Here is a 19,941-nt window from a genome sequence, read left to right as displayed (position 1 = left end):
GCAACAACAGAGTCAACCAACTACAGATGAAACCTCTAAAATTGTGAGCCAAAATAAATCTTCCCTTGAGTTGCTCTTCTCAGGAAATTTTGATACAGCATAGAAAGCTGACTAACACAGGAGCAAGCCTTATGGAAAGGTATCTGAGGGAAGAGCAATCCAGGTAGTCAGAAGAGCATTCCAATGCTCTGAGCTGGTTATAGACAGTGCCTAGTGCACAGTAAACATGCAATATATGCTTACTTCATATATGGTAGTTTCAGGACCTGGAAGTACATAAATATGGCTGAATGAGAGAGAATGATAGTGAGAGCAGAAGACAGTCAACAGCATAGAGATACAGTGCATAGGACCTCATAAGCCAAAATAAAATCCAGTTTTACTCCAAATGAACAGTCAATGGGAGATTTTGAGCTGACTTTAATTTCAGCAGGATAACCTTGATCCTGGATTAAAAATAAACCACGAAGGAGCAAGAGCAAAACCAAGGAGACTGGCAATATAAGACCCAGTGCTACAGTTTGAATATGGTTTATCGCTCTGAAACTCATGTTGGAATTTAATCCCCACTGTGAAATATTATGAGGGTAGAAACTTAAATACTAAAGTATTTAAAGTGGGGGCTTTGAGCCCCCATGATTGAATGCAGGTAGCTTTATAAGAAGAGAAAAAAGAAAGCTAAGGATACACACATTCACTCTCTGCCTCTCACCAGGTGATACACTGTACCACCTCAGGACTCTGACAATAAGAGGATCATCATTAGATGCAGCTCCTCAAGCTTAGACCTTCAGAACCACAAGTCAAAATAAATCTCCTTTCTTTATAATTTTCCCAGTCTGTGGTACTGCATTATAAACAACAGAAAACAGACTAAGACAGCTTCAATTCAGGGGGAAGGGGATGGTGGCCTAAACCAGGGTAGGGTCAATGGAGGTGAAAAGATGTTGTCAGATCTAGATATATTTAGAAGAGCTGATAGAATTACCTAATGGATCTACTGTAGGATATCAGAGAGAGGAACCAAGGAAGCCTCAGAGATTTAGGGGAGAAGATGACTGAAGGCTTACAATGGTAATGAAAAAATAGAGGTATCATTAATTTAGTAAGGGAAGACTACAGAAAGACAATGGGAGAAGATCAGATCTCAGTTCTGAACAAACTAAAGGTTCATATTAAACATCAAGTGATTACATGAATCTGAAATGTAGGGGAAAATTCAAAACTGAATAAACACAGTGAGGAGCATCAGCCCCCATATGGTATTTAAATTTTCAAGACAATGAGATTACTTGGAGAGGATACAAAGTCAAAAGAGAGCAGTAGTCCAAGAACTCTGGAGAAACAGGTAGGAAAACATGAAAAAATAGCTAGAGAAGTAGCAGAAACCTTACTTTAAAAACAAGCAAGTAATATCTCTAAATGGCTTAGTGATTGCTCAGTTTTTTGTATTTCCAAAATATCTCATTAATTATGTGAAAGAATGGGGCTGGGGTTGTGGCTCAGTGGCAGAGCACTTGCCTAGCATGTGTGAGGCACTGGGTTCGATCCTCAGCACCACATGTAAATAAATAAATAAATAATAAAGGTACATCAATGACTAAAAAATATTTAAAAATTAAGTGAAAGAATTGACAAACTCTAAATTCATATCAATTTCCAAATTACCAATAGGAAACATCAAGGTAGTGTTAAAAAATGTGAAGGAGATGGACATAAACAGATCAAATTAGAATAATTCAAGAAGTAAACTAGTTCAAATTATGAAGTAATGGACATGGTGGTGCTGACATAAAGACAATGTTCTGCTCCATGGTACCATGGCACAGGTCCCTATAGCTTAAGGATAGTAGTGGCATCCTTCTATTGCTAATTTCAAGATAGACAGATTCTAAAGAATCTGGGATCATACCTGTACATATTTTGTACATTTTCCATTGGAATTGCAACCCTTTCCATTTTCAGAATCTGTTGAACAAGTTCAGACAAATGGTAGCTTTTGAAATGAATCAATTCCTTTGCTGAAATTTCCACATCACAGATCATTCAGCCACAGGTAGCATTTCTTTCAGCAAATCCACTCCGGCCCTACAAAGATGAGGACAAAAAGCAAGTCCCATGATTATTCCATGCTATCCTACTTTGAGGTTGACCTCAAAATTTACAAAAATAAAATTCTCATTCTTCCATTTATCAATGAAAATTTTTGAACATTTATCATGTATCTGATTGACACTATTCTAAGGATATGGCAGTGAACAAAGTAAAAAAAAAAAAAAAACTAAGAATCCTGACTTTATTTTTATTGTATATATTAAATGAATAACATAAATAAGAAAGTATATAGTTTTAGGAGTTAATAAGTTTCTGGCAAAGGGGAAAAGTAGAGTTGGGTAGGAGGGATAAGGAATTTGGGGGGACTATACCTACAGGTATAGACTGGTTGGGGTATACCTCACTGAGAAGATTCCATATTCAGAAAAGTCTGAAGGGAGTATGAAGGGAAAAAGGGGTGAGATAAGCAAATGTTTACAATAAGTAATAATAACCTCTTCACCTTAAAGATATGAACAGAAAAAGAAGAGTAAGAGTCCCAACTCTGATAGCAGAGAGCAGCAGCAGAATCCTCAAGAGATCATTATAAAAGGGACAGATTCCTAAGTTCTCTGATGAGATAGCATGCTGATTTTATTTGTAAGCTTTAGGTAAAATAAGACTTCAATCTCTGAACAGTATCAGGGTTAGGAAGAAGGTGCTTCATACAAAGACGACCAAAACCTCTCCACATGTGAAGCAAGCAAGCAGAATAAAAAGTACATAGGCTTTAAAAGAGTCAGACTGATCTGGGTTCAAATCTCAGTTCTTCCCCTACTAGACCTGTGTGAATGTCTACAAAATGAAATTGAAGTTGCTATGAGAGGCTAACTACATAAGAAAGCACATAGCTCACTGCTTTCTTATATTTCACATTAGCTCCCTTCCATTCATTCTTCCAATCTTCCTGAATGATAATACTCAATGAATTCTGAACCCTGCAACCCTACCCTAAGGCTTATCACTTTAGGAATGCTGAAGTAAAAGTAATATGTATGTGCTGTCTTTCTTTACTATTTCTAGATTCCAATCATTGATTTAAAAAATGACCAGTGGCTTTTTCAAGTAAAATGCTGGATTCCAAGGAAAAGACATTTGGTATCAAAGTTAAAATGTACTGAAGTTCCTATAAGACAATCAATTCCTATTCAAAAAAGTATAGTACTTTCTTGGTAAGTACCCAATAAAAAAATGGCAAATAAAAGAAATAAGATTTTCAAAACTACCATTACCCCAAGCTTCGGCATGGTGGATCGCTTCAGACGACCTATCTTGGACCAGTGAGGAACTTTGCACACATTAATTCGCTGCAATAGCACTTCCAGTTCAAACCCATAAATATTATGACCCTAGGCAGAAAAAGGAGGCAGCCAATAACATTATAACAAATGCAAATTAGATGATTTACCTTCAAACACACAGAATTTCTTTGCCCTTTCTTTTTCTGGTCTCTAATTGAAGACATCACATCGTGAGCTTACCTCCGATTGGGGGTCCTTTCTTCTTCAGGAATTTATTCATCAGCAGCATTCATTAGCCTTGACATTAACAAGGCTGCTAAGCAGATTGCTTGAATTAAACTTTATTTCATACTAATTGATGCAAGGTTCATATGATCTCTTTTAATTTGCAGTGCATGCCTCACAATCTCAAAAGCAAATGTAAATTTTAACATCCCATACTTTTACATGATCACTAAAAGCTGTATTCAAACAATTCAATTTTGCTTCCTTAAAAACAGAAAACCTGCTTGTGTTGTAGGAGTTTGCAAAAAACTTCTTAGAAAATTCAGGAACTGCATTTGGCTTCTTTAAAACCTGAGTTCAACCCCTACTGATTTAGAAACTTAATAAATATGCAACAAAATAAATATATAATACCAATGAATAGTTCAAGTAAAAAACTTAAAAAGAAGTAAACAAAATTGTATAGAATAGAAAATAACTCAAAATGCAACTAGATTTTTTCATTTCTATAATTCCCAATTTCTGTCACGTGAATAACATTACTCACTTAATTAAAAATTAGACGAGGTTCAAAATAATTGTTATCAATAAATAGATTTACTTGATACTAATTTTAATTAAAAACATATACTACCACTTGGAGTATACAAAATCATTGAGACAGAAGGCAGAATGATGGTTGCCAGGGGCTAGGGGAACGAGGAGGTAATTAGTACCATTTCAGTTTCAGAAGATGAAGAATTACAGAGATGGATGGTGTTAATGGCTGCACATTATGTATGTAGCTAATATCCCTGAATTGTACACTTAAAAGCAGTCAAAATGGTTAATTTTATGTTATGTGTACTTTACCACCACATAAAAACAATATACCCCATTATATATTTATGGCAGTTTTGTCTATTAAATTAAAGTCCCAAAGGATTATAAGAATGTATCATTTTCAAATTATCATGCCTGGGATCAGGGACCCAAACTCATGTCAGGACTCTATCTTACATTCGAATTTCTCACTCAGACTTGGCTCTAACATCCTAAGTCAGGCCAGGTATCATAGTGCTCCAAGACATCACTCTGGGGACCAAATTACTGTTAGTCGAGACTAGGTGAGGGCCCAGTGCTAAGCCAGAGCATCAAAGGACTATGGACAGATTTTTTCACACTTTAAATATGGGTCCTGAAATAACAAAGGGATGTGGGTGCAGAGACATTTTTAACAATCCGCAGGCTTTCAGGACAGTAGCTATGCCACTACAAGATAAGATATCTGAGAATAAAAATGAACCTGAAGGATATGGCAAACATTTTTGCAAGGCTTCAATATAACCAGATTACTTTATGACTTTTGGCAGTAAATAGATGGATCTAGAGACTATCATACTAAGTTAAATAAGCCAATCCCAAAAAAAAACATGTTGAATGTTCTTTCTGATATGTGGATACTAACACACAACAAGGGGAGGAAAGAATAGAAATTAAGTGTATTAGACAAAGGGGATGAAGGGAAGGGAGAAGACTGGGAATAGATCGTAGAACAAATAGGACATAACTTTCTTATGTTCATATATGAATACATCACCAGTGAAACTCCACATCACGTACAACCACAAGAATGGGATCCCAATTAGACTAAGTTATACTACATGTACGTATAATATGTCAAAATACACTCTACTGCCAGATGCAGTGGCATATGCCTGTAATCCCAGAAGCTCAAAAGGCTGAGGCAGGAGGATTGTGAGTTCAAAGCCAGCCTCAACAACTTTGTGAGGCCCTAAGCAACTTAGCAAGACCCTATCTTAAAAAACAAACAAACAAAAATACCCTACTCATGTATATCTAAAAAGAACACATTTTTAAAAGATCTTTTAAAAAGAAGCTGTAATATAAGAACAGTTTTTTATTAATTTTTCTAACACTAAAAAATATATATATATAGGGGCGGGGGTGTGGCTCATTGGTAGAGCACTTGCCTGGCATGTGTGAGGCACTGGGTTTGATCCTCAGCACCACATATAAATAAACAAAATAAAGGTATTGTGTCCATCTACCACTAATATATATTATAACCATATTACTAATATCATATTTAAAATATAGGTGTTTATTATACTTTCTGTCAAAAAATAAAACAATAGAGTTTGACTGATCAATTGACCCAGAAAAAAAGACAAAAGGAAAAATTCCTATCAAGAAGCATATAAAGGAAGGCCAAAAAACACACAAAAGTAAATATCTTGCTTTATAACTTCTACGAACTGGGGCAAAACAATGAATTATTAGCTCTCACTATCTAGTCGGAACATGGGAAGTTGTCAAGAGAAAAAAAATTGCTAGTATGAGCTCTCAAAGGTATGTCATAGAGATCCACTAGGCTCATAAAACTAAAATACTTAGTTTTCTGATTTGCACCCAATCAAGGGAATTAATTAACTCCTGTTGACACTATACATCTGGGTCACTAAGCAAAAATTTTAAAGATACTAATAGCTTATATACATTTACTAACTGATATGCTGGTCTCGTCAACTGTAAATAACTAGAGTATTTTAAACTTCAATAATAATTCAAGGGTTGCTTTAATATTAGAAAAAACAGCCTAGGGGGCTGGGGATATAGCTCAGTTGGTAAAGTGCTTGCCTTGCATGCACAAAGCCCTGGATTCAATCCCGAGCAACACACACACCACACACACACACACACACACACACACACACACACACACACACAAAGCCTATCTTATAGTAGGCTAGGGTTTTTCCCCTTTCTATTTGTAATTAGTATAGCAATTCATTTCACTCTGAAAAGATTCTTTGGAGCTCAAAAGTAAATAAACAATAAAAATAACCAATAAAGTCACACTGAAAAGAACTAAGAAATGAAGAGTTTCCCCGCAACATGATCAAAAAGCTACTTACCACAATGATATCAGGATCAATTTTGTGAACTTTTGCAAGGAAAAAACCTAGCAGTGTTCTTTCTGTTGTAGCAACCTCAACCTTCACATTCTGTTAATAAAAACATACCAGTCACAAACTCTTTAAAGTATTATACCTTGGCTTCTTGTTTAACCAGGATTAAGATTTCTTAGGGTTAAAAGAAACTCCCCATTTCAAAACTAAATGCAGAAATGAAATTTTAGATTCTAGGTTTTGCAATAATAATTGCACAAAGTCTCTGAGGAGCTCATTCTAGTAATATGCATGAGAATAAAGCAAAATTTTAAGTGCTAAGCAACAGCAAGAGCAGAAATGTCCTTCCATAAAGACATGTTTGTACATTGGACACATTTGAAAGCATATAAATCAGAGTACCTTTCAAAAGCATTACTTAATTTCCTATATAATCCCTGGTAGACTTCACTGTTGATGTATTTATCAGGAAAAGAAATTCCAAGGGTTGTATAAACTATTCTCAAATAATGGTATAAGAACAGATAAATAAGAAACTAGACTAAAAACAAATATAAAAATTGTGAGTATTTTAAATATAAATAAAATCTATCTTTACACAAAAGCCTTCCACTTGGATTGCTGAATATAAATCAAGTATTCAATCTGCTCTTATTAAAAATCTCTTAAAATAGAAATTGAAAACTATATGTATTCCACAACTACGTCACAAAAATGTCAGTTTGACTCTACAAGAATTCCTAGGTCACTGTACTTGGATAGGTAATTCAGGACATGTCACAAATGATAGCCTAACCTAAAAGTACCCTCAAACTGTTGGACTTCTCAAGTCAATTTAAAATAATATACATGAAACCTGACAAGGTTGCAGCATTTGATTTTGTCACGTGAAGACATTAACAAGTGAACTTTTAATCAAACATTATTACCCTATGTGTATACATGATTACACAACTAGTGTGATTCTACATCATGTACAACCAGAAGAATGAGAAGTTATACTCCATTTATGTATGATGTGTCAAAATGCATTCTGTCAGGCTGAGGTTGTGGCTCAGTGGCAGAACACTTGCCTAGCATGTATGAGGCACTGGGTTTGATTCTCAGCACCACGTATCAATAAATAAAGGTCCATTGACAACTAAAAAAAATTCTTTAAAAAAACACATTCTGTCATGTATAACTAATTAGAACAAATTTTAAAAAAGGAGATGAAAGAAAAAAAATAAAAAATGTACACTCCAAAAAAATTATTTATATTGAATACATTTAGCTTTGTGAAAAGCTCACTACATTTTATTATTCCCCTGCCATTTTATTAAGGGCCCAGAAAAAAATTCATGGAGCATACTATCCTCCTATTTTCTTTCCAAACAAATAAATACTTCATATTTAAAAGGAATAATTAGCTATTTACCTTTTCCTTAATGACTTTAAGGAAAGCACATGGAAAAATACAGTCCTTCGGTTTAGACACAACTATAAGAAGGGGGAAAAAATTCCAAAACCCATTTTATTTTAATTTCAGGTAGACATCAATGCATGTTTCCAAATAGAAATTTGGAAATTAGATATAAATATTCCCCCATCCCTAAATGTTAAAAGGTTCAAGTATTTTCATTGATCATGTTGGGATTCAAATGAATCACCAAGCACAGAACTCTATCCCTACAATTGTTAAAACTTTGATCAAATTTTGCTATCCATCAAAGTCAAAATGAATGATTATAACATTCTCTCCCAGAGGAAATCCCACCACCACCAAAGCCTTAACCAGTTTACAATGAAGTAACTCAGTTCAAACTTCTCAAACTTGGAAAAGAGTTTCTCCTCTACAACATAAAAATAGCTGTTCTCACAGTAACATAGAGAGGAGGTGAACAAAGGCTTGTTGAAATGAGCTAATGACTAGTTTCATCCACATTTTCACCAAGCTATTACCAGGGTTTTCTTCTATGTATTCCCCCTACTTAAGTAATAAACTTCACAGTAATCATAAATTTTGTTTTATGTTTAGCAAAACTAATGTGTTGCTAAAACAAAATAAATTTGCTAAAACAAAATTTATTTAACTGGCTTTCAACATGGACTATATGAGTATCCTCCTTGGAGACTGACTCATTAAACACACAGAATTCTGTGGATGTTTCACACATTGAATTGTAGTACAACTCAATTTCAATTTGATATTACTATAACCTCTCCCGAATAGGCGAACATTAATTTATTCCTTGGCACCTGCCTCATTGCACAGAAAACTCTGGACAATAAAACTTAGTTTCCATAGCTAAAAACAACCTTAACAGTATGCACTATTTATTCTTGAAAATAATTTTTGAAAGTCTAAGAAAAAAATCAAGTCTTTAACAAAGTATCTTTAAAAAATACATACCACAGAAGTGTGACTGAAAGGGAGGTTGTGGGGGTGCTTTATCTAATGCAAAATTGTGATGAACCAAAGCTGCTATAGCAATAACCTGCAAAGAAAGGAAGGAGGAAATCACTTATCAGACACCTAATATATATTCTGCATTCTTACTGATATGTAAAACTACAGGTACAACCCTACCCCACTTATCATCTCCCTGCAATTTACATTAGTTGAAGAAACTGAGTTGTTTATCCTATAGAATGCTCCGTAGTATGGATTCTGTTGCTTATATCCTAATAGGGTCACTTTCATTTAACACATTCTGTTTCTGTACTGCCTATAAATTCACAGTTAGATCAAATGACTTTATCAAAACCAGGTTCAACTATTTGGCAAAAATACTTTAGAGGTGCTACTGATTACTTCTATCAGAAAGCACAGACACATAATGTCTGTTTTTCTATATTTCAGTGAAATTAGCAGCCACTGTCAATTATTGCCTAGAGCCATTATTTCACTGGAGATTAGAAAGTGGCATTATTCCATTTTTCCTTCATTATTTATTAGCTGAAAACCTTCTAAGAACAGAAACTTCACTTCATCAATTATTTGGTTGCCTGAGGTACAGTATGTTTTCCAGAAAAGTCAGGATAATGCTTGATTTGATTCCCTCATTTATCAGTTTTAAGAATGAGTTAGTTCCCGAGTATCCTTCATAAATGAGCAATGTGGCAGTGGTATTGTTGTTAGTATCATCATGAACTGAGTGTTTCCATCTATTGCAATTATTCTTATCGTGCTCACATTGTCCCACCTTTGGTCAGTAGGATACTCTGCAAGTTGTTCCCTAGGTCCTTCTGACATATCTTCAGTAGATTTTAATATCATCCTTACTTTCTGATATAACACGATGTTCAAGATTTATCTTAAACATTCCCTGCCTTCATTAAGCCATTTCTCCACAGAGCCCTATTTACTTTATTAGGAAACAGTCTGTGAAAACCTAACTCTGGGCACAAGAGAACGGACACTTCTTTTTTAATTTTAACTAAGGACTTATTGAACCTTTCCCAAACACTTAACTATTAACTCCAATCATCTACAGAAATGATTATTTAAAGATCAGGGCTTGGGTTGTAGCTCAGTGGTAGAGCATGCACTCAGCATGCACAAGCGCTTGCATTCATTCAGTCTCCAGCACTACCAAAAATAAAGATGAAATCACATACTAAAAGAATGCAAATATTGTCCAAAATCCTCTTTTAAAAATACCCCCATTTATGTCAAAATGAAGCAAACATAAAGAAACTCCCATTGATCAGAGTAAGAAAACCATAAGGATCAAATGTAACAAGCTGACCACACTGGTGCTCGCCTATGGTTCCAGCTACTTGAGAGACTGAGGCAGGGGGCTCACTTGAGCCCAGAAGTTCAAGGCCAGCCTGGGCAACATAGTGAGACCCCATTTCAAAATAATAATGTCAAAAATAAAATAATAATGAATTCAACAGATAGGGAATACACATACGTGTGTGTGTGTGTGTGTGTGTGTGTGTGTGTGTGTAAAAACCACCATTTTAAAACTCTTAATGAAATAACTAATTGAGGTAAAATGACTAATTCATGGAGGCATTAGAACAGTAGTTCTCAACTGGGGATAACTGTACCCTCACATTTTCCTCTAAGGAATATTTGGCAATTGCTGGAGGCATTTTTAGACTGTTACACCTAGCAGGGAGAGGGGGTACACACATCTAGCAGGTAGAGGCCACGGACACTGCTCAACATCTCACAACGCAATAGACCACAACAGCACTCCACAACAGCCCAAAACACATGTAGTGGCAAGGTTAGATGAAAAGCTGATGGAGAAATATACAGTGGTTATCACCATTTGAGCCCACTGACCAATATTAGCTTCAATAATAGCAGCTTAACCTGACATTATGTGTCTTCCAATATGAAGTACACTCTACTACCTATAAAGTATTTTGGCTAAGAAAGTTGAACTTGAATCTAATTCATCCTTTAGAGATAACTTATAGCATATGGATGTATGAAGGATGGAGGAAGAGTAGGCACTCTGTTTCTATAAAGGACCAAAAAATAAGTATTTTAGTCTTTGCAGGCCTCATGGTCTCTGTCATGACTAACTGACTCTGCTGTTGTAGAGCAAAAACAGTTGAAGATATGCTGTGTTTCAAGGAAACTTTATTTACAAAAACAGGTAGTGGGATGAATTTGGCTCACAGACCACTGTTTGCCAACCACTGGTAGAGAGGAAGAAGTCCAATGATACCACAACAGAGCAAACAAATACAGACAGAAAATGGGACATTATATGAGACAACTATCAGTGATTCTTGTAATCATTCAATGTCATTGAAAAGAAAGTGGGGGGAATGGGTGGGAGTTATACCATTTAAAAAGAGATGAAAGTGGCACAAAAATTAAACACCATCTGTGAATCTTGTGTAAATCCTGATTCAAACCATCTGTTAAAAGACATTGTGAGAAACAAAGTCATTTAAGTATGTGCTGGGGATTTCAGACTAAATCAAGGAATCACTGTTACTGTTATTGGGCTTGCTAATGATGGTATATAAGAAAATGTGCATATTTTAAGAGATGTATACAAAGGCACACAGGGTTAAAATGACATGCTGTTTGAAACTGACTTTAAAATACTTCAAGAGAAAAAAAAGAAGGGAGAAAAACAGGTGTCACAAAATTTGCTAACTGCTGAATATGTGATTGATATAGAGAGTTCATTGTATTATTCTCTGTGTACATTAAAAAAATATTTTCAGCAATTTAACTCCTTGAAAAAATCCACAACACCAGACAAAGAAACAAATTCAATTCCTTCTCCAAAATGAAGTTTTGTACTAAATTAGTATGCTTTCCCCTCCAAGAACAACTTTGTTGCAGTAAAGCTATACAAGTTCAGGCCAAGTATTACACCTAAGGAACAAATACAAAATATGTCCTTTTTTTTTACCTCATGTTGATGGTTCTTTGCATTCTGCAATGTTTTCATGCTGAAAGACATCACCACAAGTGGAAGAGGACCAATATCCTTAATTACATTCACCAGGTCAGGTTTCAAAGCCATGGCCTCAAATTTACACCAACTGATTGGCTGGTTCAAGAGCTCTGAAAAAAATAGAAATAACACATCAATCGCTTTTGTTAACTTAAAAAGAAAAAGTACCATAATTATGACAACTGTGATTAACTGAGATATTCTTCAGTCCTATCTTCTATTAAAAATGACATAATATCTAACTAAAAATAAGCCACATTACTGGATGTGTGTGTACCTATGTTCATTTTCTTGAGAAAAAAAAGTCCAAACAGTGGCTGAGGCTATGGCTCAGTGGCAGAGCACTTGCCTAGCATGTGTGAGGCACAGCATTTGATCCTTAGCACCACATACAAAAAATAAGCAAATAAAATAAAGGTATGCTGTCCATCTACAGTTACAATTTTTTTTTTTTAAATCCAAACAAAGCTTTTTGTAAAATGATCTAAAGAATCCAGAACCCAAGATAGGTTTAAAAAACCCAAAGCACTACCATGGAGGAATCATAAAACATTTTTAAGAGATTCATGAAGATAAAAGAGTATCTCAGATACAAGTGCTAGAAAATATCAAGTAACAGGCAAAACAAGTACTATCCACATTAGGATGTGATTCTTCTCCCCTCCAAAGGTCAGCAGTTTACTATGGAGAACAGCTGGGCATTATCTGCCAGGTGGGAAGTACATGTAAACAACAGCATAATGGGACGCACCCTGAACGGCTGCCTGTGCTAAGGCCTCCTTCTAAACTAAACTGCCAGGCATTACAGAGATAAAGTGATTCCAAATATACCTACAATCATCCAAGGAAAATCTTGATGAAAAAACACAAAAGGAAATAAACACACTAAAATATATAAACCAATTCCTTAACTTCCCTTTAGGGGAAAAAAAGCACATTTATCAGCAACCTACTTAGCATTATGACTAAATTTTTCCTTACGTGGATTTTTTACTTCAAGCCAACAAGGTACTTTGATCTTTCTGTTCATCAAGAACAGTTCCAAGCTGGATGTGTTGGTTCCAAATACATGAGAAAATGTTTCTCCTTTTAAATACTGAGGAAGCTTCTGCCTAAAAGGAAAAAAATCTTTTTTGTTTAAAACTATTACTTCACATTTTCCAATTCTATATTTGAAATAAACAAAAGCCTCTCTATGAAGCAGCAGAAGAAACCCCTTTGATACATGTGAAATGTAATTTGCTACAAATGAAATCCAAAACAATTCACAGTAGGAAACAAAAACAATTCACAATGACAAAATAATGCATCTTCATGACACCCATTAGAAGAAAATAGGCCAAGAAGCTCCCCCAAGAGAGAATTTGTGTCCAAAGCTGTACATGCCTCACTGATAAAGAATAGCCAAGTAAGTACCACTCCATTAGAAGAATGAAAGCAACAGAGTGGGACTTGAAAAATTGAAATTGAAAAAGCTTCCATGGTACTTTTCATCACCACTGCCAAAAACATTTTTTAAAAGTTTCCCTTTTCCAACATTGTGGGATCAAAACACTAGAACAAAGGTAAAAAGAGATTAAGGTCTAGTTAATTAACACCCTACAGCAACGACCTTGCCTGTCACAGGAGCAAGAGCAAGAGCAGCACTATAATGATGCTACTGACACTCCTCTCTCACCTTTCCACTGCTTACAAGAGACACTTAACAGACTAATGATGTCCAACTCCATCATGTGGCATTCATTCCACTTGACAAACAATTGTGCTGTTTCAAGTTATTTGTTTAAAGATGCATACTTGAAAGCAGAGAAAGACAGTATAACCTGTAGACTATGTACTTAAAATTAATTTTATCCATTTCAGTTATTCATTACTATATGTCCACCTCAATGAACTGTGGGCTTGAGGAGTTCTGTCAGTACTACTAATTGAAAGCTAGTTGAAAGTTCAAAAGTAGAAATAAATGCCATTCACCAAAACCAGGTAATTTTCTTTGTTTAACTTACCAAGTATCTAACTTCCAAGTACTGAGATTTTTCGGGAACATCAGGTATCTCAAAAGCATAATTCTTTTCCACTGTCTGGATAAGTAGATGTTTTAAAAAAATCATTAAGACAAAAAAGTTTTCAAAACTCAAATTATCCAGCATTACATAAATAATACATTTTCCTATATTAAATCATCAGGAATCTAGCATCCTTGTGGGACACAAGAGTAATTAAAGCCAAAAAGGTATCCTTTCACCTTTCAACTAGGACTAAGACTCATAGTGACAATGTTAAAAAGACTTCTCTTAGACACTACAGAAATCAAAATATTTGCATTCAAATAGGAGCAATAAGAGATTTATTTTTACAATGTTAATGCATTAAATCATTTGTCAAGAGACAGGTTGTGGCACATGCCTATAATCCCAGCTACTCTCAGAAATCTGGGTAGGAGAATCGTGAGTTTAAGTCCAGAGCTATACATGCCTCACTGATAAAACATAGCAAAATATTGTCTCAAAAAATAAAAATTATTTGTTACTAATTGACATTAAGCAACTCCATCTTGCTAGAATAATCAACATTATAATTATAGTTCATATGTAGTAAGCATTGGCTATGTGTCAAGTACTATTCTAATCATTCAATATGAATCAAGAGATTTAACCCTTTTGACAATGCTTGCAATAGGGCCTCATTTGTCAAATAAAGAAACAGGCACAGGGAAGTCACTTGGCACTTGTTCACAATCAGATACTAGTAAGCAGCAGGGCTAAGACTTAAATCACAAGCAACCTGACTCTAACATTCATATGCTTCACCATTACAACACATTGTCTCTGGAATTTTATGTTTTTAGTTTTTGTTTGCAGTGCTAGGAATCAAACCCAAGGCCTTGTGCATTATTACTTGTGGAAATTTAAAGAAGTGACTCAGCCACAATCCAAAACTTAAGTAGTTAAGACTGTTTGCTGTATCTTTTGCAACTCAATCCTCCCTTTCTTTCCATCACTACTAACTTCCCATATTTTTAGTGGGCTACAGACCCCACAATTATGGCCAAAGGCATCAATATCTCACTAAAATCAAAATATTGTTTCTTTTTTTAGGGGCATTCTCCACTGAGCTATATCCCCAGCTATTTTTATTTTTTGAGACAGGGTCTCACTAAGTTACTATGGTTGGTCTCAAACTTGTAACCCTTCTGCTTCAGCCTCCCAAGTCACTGGAATCAGAGGCATGTGCCACCAACACCAGTTTGGACAATTTGTCATACATATCACGAATATAAGACTTTCATTCTATCAGAAATAACATCATAGTCCCTGATTTTTAAAACTAAAACTTACTTAACCTTCTAATCAAAATGCATTGGCAATAACTAATTATAAAATCAAAATGTTTTCTTTGCCATTTCAGAATAAAAACATGAAATGTAAGCATTTAAAGTAATTTGCTTTGAGTTATCTATATATTCAAATTCATGACCATTATTTTACAAGCAGTTTAAAAAGAAAGCAAACTATTTTTAAAAATCTAACACAGTTTTTATATTCATGCCTATGAGATTGCCATTCTATGAATTAGAGATATGCAGAAGGCACTTTGTATGAAGTAGATATGCAATACCTATTTACAAAATCAAGACATTAACAAACAACAAATTAAGAGAGCTGGTCAAAAATTTACAACCAAATACAAACCTTGGACTTGAACTTCATAATTTTATATTTTGCTGCTATTCTTTCATCAAATTCATTGTAAACATCCTTCATTGTAACTGGAATTTCTGTTTCCTTCCCTGTATTTAGATCAATTTTCTGTTCTCCCGTGGGAAGGAGAAAAGGGAGAAAAAGTATCTGTACATAAGATCTTCTTAACCACCAGAAACCCAAGTTTAAAACAGTTTTCATCCTCCCCCATTTAAACACTTAATAGCACAGTCTCAACAATGAGTTCAAAGGCAAAACAATCCCTAAAAAATACTAAACCCAATGGCCAATTCCTCCCAAAGCACCATAAAGCAAGGCAAAGATGATCAATGCTAAGAAACAATGGGAAAATAAATATTATAAATCCTAACCAAGATGCTCCACAATTCAACAGAAATGGGGAGGGACTGATACTGGGAGGGAGCTGGAGATATTAAAAGTCCTAATAAAGAAGAAGCAAATGGAACTGATCTTGTTAAATGGCCACAGGGGAAATATTACAGCTGCCTATGCAACAAGAGCAGGAAAACTGGGCCAAATGCCATGTCATGTTTTAGAGCCTTAGAGTCCCAAGCCCAATTATTATGGAAATGAGGAGTAAGGGAAATATAACATTCTGTATTAAAACTCAGACACTTTTACTCTAACAAGTTGAAAAACTGAGTTCAACTTCATTTCTCTAATTTCCCCATCCTCTATTGGAATTGCTGACAATCAGTGGTCATGAAGCAAGGAGTAAGAAAGAATTGGGGTTGTGAAGAACTGCTGCCCTACTGAAGGACAGGGTTGACCTTGGAGTAGAGAATGGGTGCCATATATAATTACTGAAATCTCAAAGCTAATCACTAATGCTTACCATTTCACGGGGAAGGAAGTACAGCATTCGCTCAATGTTTTTCACCATGACACAACAGCTCACATGGGTCTTGGCTGATTCAATAAAAACTTTTCCAAACAGAAATACCACACCTGAAAGAATAAGGGAAAACTTAATTGAAATTGAAAAGAAAACATTTCAATTACACCAAATCATGGGAACAACGTAAATGTTTACTGAACATGTCCACACATTTATACCTTTGTGATAACATTCTGACAGCAAACATATATAAAACCAGTTCTTTGTTTTTAAAATATTTATTTTTAGTTGTAGTTGTACACAATACCTTCATTTTATTTATTTACTTTTATGTGCTGAGGATCCAACCCAGGGCTGCACACGTGTAAGGCAAGCATTCTACTGCTGAGCCACAACTCCAGCCCCAAAACCAGTTCTTAACTCAGTACTTATGCCATAGTACACTATCACAGTGGTACAACCCCTGGGAGAAAGGGGATAGAATAATTCTCTAATTTAGTATAAACAGTTTCCCTATAACCAGTATTATCCAGATTAAGAAAAACAAAACAACTATTGTCCAACAAGTCTGCTATTACAACCTCTCATGAAAACATGCAAATATGAGAATATCATTCTAAATTTATTTTTTATTTACACTTACTGATAAAAAACAATCTTCATGTATTGGGATACATACATCAGTATTTTTCTGTATGTAAAGTTGTATTTGGGAAAAACAATTCATCTTGTATCTTATGGTTTGGAAGTGAGGTACCCCTCAAAAGCTCCTGTTGATGCCAAAATATTCAGGAGTAAAATGATTTGATTATAAGAGCTGTAACCTTAACCTAACAGTCCATTCTAGCTTGAATGGACTAACTAAATGGTAACTATAGGGAGGTGTAGCATGGTTGGAGGAATTGGGTCACTAGGAGCATGCCTTTGAGGTTTGTATTTTGTCCCTTGCACCTCAACTCCTCTCTCTGCTTCCTGCCCACCATATGCTAAGCAGCTTTCCTCACTGTACCCTTCTGCCATGTTCTGCCACACCTTGGGCCCAGAGCAGTAGTCAGACAGTCGTTCATGGACTGAACCTCTGAAACCATAAGCCCCAAATGAACTTTTCCTCCTCTAAGTTGTTCTTGTCAGGTATTTGATCATAGTGATAAAAAGCTGCCTAACACATCTCTTATTCTATATAAACATATATATCTCATAACAGGGTTCTATTATAATCTATTTCACCCTTTCTATATCACAAGTTACTTAACATATCTAGCTAGGTAGTATTTATACTGTTCCTTTCTCTTCTGCTTCTATTTAACAAATGGTTTACTAATAAAATCAGTAGATATCCTTCTTTTGTGACCCTCAGAAATATACACAACAAAGTAAAAACATGCCTTTCTAAACATCAAGTTATTGTTCTCCCGTCTCTTCAACAGAAAACTAGCCATTAAGAAAGGACTGCTGGGCTGGAGTTGTGGCTCAGCAGTAGAGCACTTGCCTAGCACGTTCAAAGCCCTGGATTCAATCCTCAGCATCACATAAAAATTAATAAAATAAAGGTATTCTGTCCAATTACAACTAAAAAATATTTTTAAAAACAAAGAAAGAAAGGACTCCTAAGATCTGATAGTCAACCCAAGAGATGGTCACTGTAAAAAAATTCCCAGGCTCCATGAACTAGACAGCAGTAATCAACATAGCCACTTATCTGAGACACTAAGAAAATTGTGGTACATCACAAAGCCAATTACCCCAGTTTCACAAGACAGCTCATCATCAGTATTTCCTTTTGTCACTTATTCTAGTAGAAATAAGACTATCTAAGGATTTTCATTTCTGCAGATGATTAAAATTCTTACAAGAGTTGTGTGATTTTCAGCTGGGGTGAGGGAAGTGGGGAAGATAAGGGAGAGGAAAGGGCGGACCGTGGGACGATTTAAAGGAAAAAATCACAGTAGCACAGAAATTTAGAAGTCATCCTCACGACAGTTAAAGATGGGAAAACAAAATTCCATGCAAAGAAAAATAAAGACTCTAATATTGGATTCAAAGATTCAAATAGCTCATTTTACAGTCAAACTAATATCACACTTCATGCAACACATTTGACACTGTTTATGCCTCGTTTGCCACAAAAAGATCATGGTAAACAAAGATTACATTCCCCCCAAAGTTACTAGCTGAAACCAGGTGCAGTCAGGATTATTCAACCTTGAAAAAGTCATAATGAAGACAGGATATCTTCCCATATGCAAAGAGTAAGATTCTTTTCATAATTATGGTGCATTCAGCAACAACTGACTGACTTAGAATCTGTAAGAAAGTGAGAAACAATAACAGGGTCTTTGGGAGTACTTCATTTTTATTAGCATCATTGATTTCACAAAGCTCAGTGATCATTACCTACTATCACGATGAAACTGTTCAACCCTCTGAAATTAAAGGACTTTTAAAAAAAGCTATTTTATTTAACCCATTGGCATCAAAAACATAGAAAGATGTGCCACCTCAGAGAACACAACTTGCAAAGTACCACAGAATGGCAAAGTGGACTGACAATGAGAAGGCCCGACTTCTGCCACTGAAGAGTCAACTACTTTTTTTCCCCAGAGCTTGTTTCCTACTAAGTGAATAACTAGACTAGATAATCTCTGAAGCTTTTTTCAGCACTTGTATGACAAAAAAAAATATTAACTGAGCTGGCCATCATGACATGTGCCTGTAGCCCCAGCTACTCAGGCAGCTGAGACAGGAAAACTGCTTGAGTCCAGCTGGAGCATCACTTGAGCCCGTAAGTCTGAGTCCAACAGGGGCAACATAGTGAGATTCCCCCATCAAAGAAAGATAATTGTGAAATGTTTCCCTGGGCCAGAGGTACAACTCAGTGGTAGAGTACATACCCTGGTTCAATTCTTAGCACCACCAAAAAATTTTTCCCCACTATTGATTTTAAAAGCCTATCCATGGCCGGGCGTGGTGGTGCATGCCTATAATCCCAGAGGTTTGGGAGGCTAAGGCAAGAGGATCACGAGTTCAAAGCCAGCCTCAGCAAAAAAGCAGGGTGCAAGAAACTCAGTGAGACCCTGCCTATAATAAAATATCAAACAGGGGTGGGGATATGGCTCAGTGGTCAAGTGCCCCCCAGTTCAATCTCCAGTACAAAAAAAAAACCTATCTATGACACTGGCCTGATATCAGAAATTAATTACTTTGAAAATTTACTTGTGCCTCCATGTTTCAATCTTAGCCTCCAATATCCCTTACTACAAACCATCACTAATTAAGAAAAATGTCTGTGATGATATATATTTGTTTGGTAACTGACCCATCCAATATAGTAGCTACTTTTCACATGTGGCCATTAAGCACTTAAAAGGTGGCTACTGGTTGAGAAACTGAATTTTAAATTTTATTTCCTTTTAAACAGTATAAATTAAAAGAACTACAAATGGCCATTATATTGGACATTATGGTACCTTAGTAGATCCCTGCCTTGTGAAA

At 35.5% G+C, this 19,941-nt stretch overlaps 1 protein-coding gene across 1 annotated transcript in view; it reads right to left on the bottom strand.

Annotated features, from left to right (window-relative positions):
• Positions 1–19,941, bottom strand: part of LOC144252802 (DNA polymerase alpha catalytic subunit-like) — a 54,874-nt gene that overhangs the window by 11,252 nt on the left and 23,681 nt on the right. Inside the window, 10 exon segments of the mRNA XM_077794910.1 lie at positions 1,913–2,088; positions 3,327–3,443; positions 6,479–6,568; positions 7,890–7,951; positions 8,865–8,949; positions 11,845–11,999; positions 12,871–13,017; positions 13,892–13,970; positions 15,582–15,698; positions 16,447–16,559. Coding sequence (XP_077651036.1) covers positions 1,913–2,088; positions 3,327–3,443; positions 6,479–6,568; positions 7,890–7,951; positions 8,865–8,949; positions 11,845–11,999; positions 12,871–13,017; positions 13,892–13,970; positions 15,582–15,698; positions 16,447–16,559 — 1,141 coding nt within the window.

This window comes from Urocitellus parryii, unplaced genomic scaffold, assembly GCF_045843805.1.
Source record: "Urocitellus parryii isolate mUroPar1 unplaced genomic scaffold, mUroPar1.hap1 Scaffold_59, whole genome shotgun sequence".
NCBI classification, from domain to species: Eukaryota; Metazoa; Chordata; class Mammalia; order Rodentia; family Sciuridae; genus Urocitellus; species Urocitellus parryii.
The sequence above is the reverse complement of the archived record's forward strand: the minus strand, read 5'-3'. Positions and strand labels throughout refer to the sequence as shown.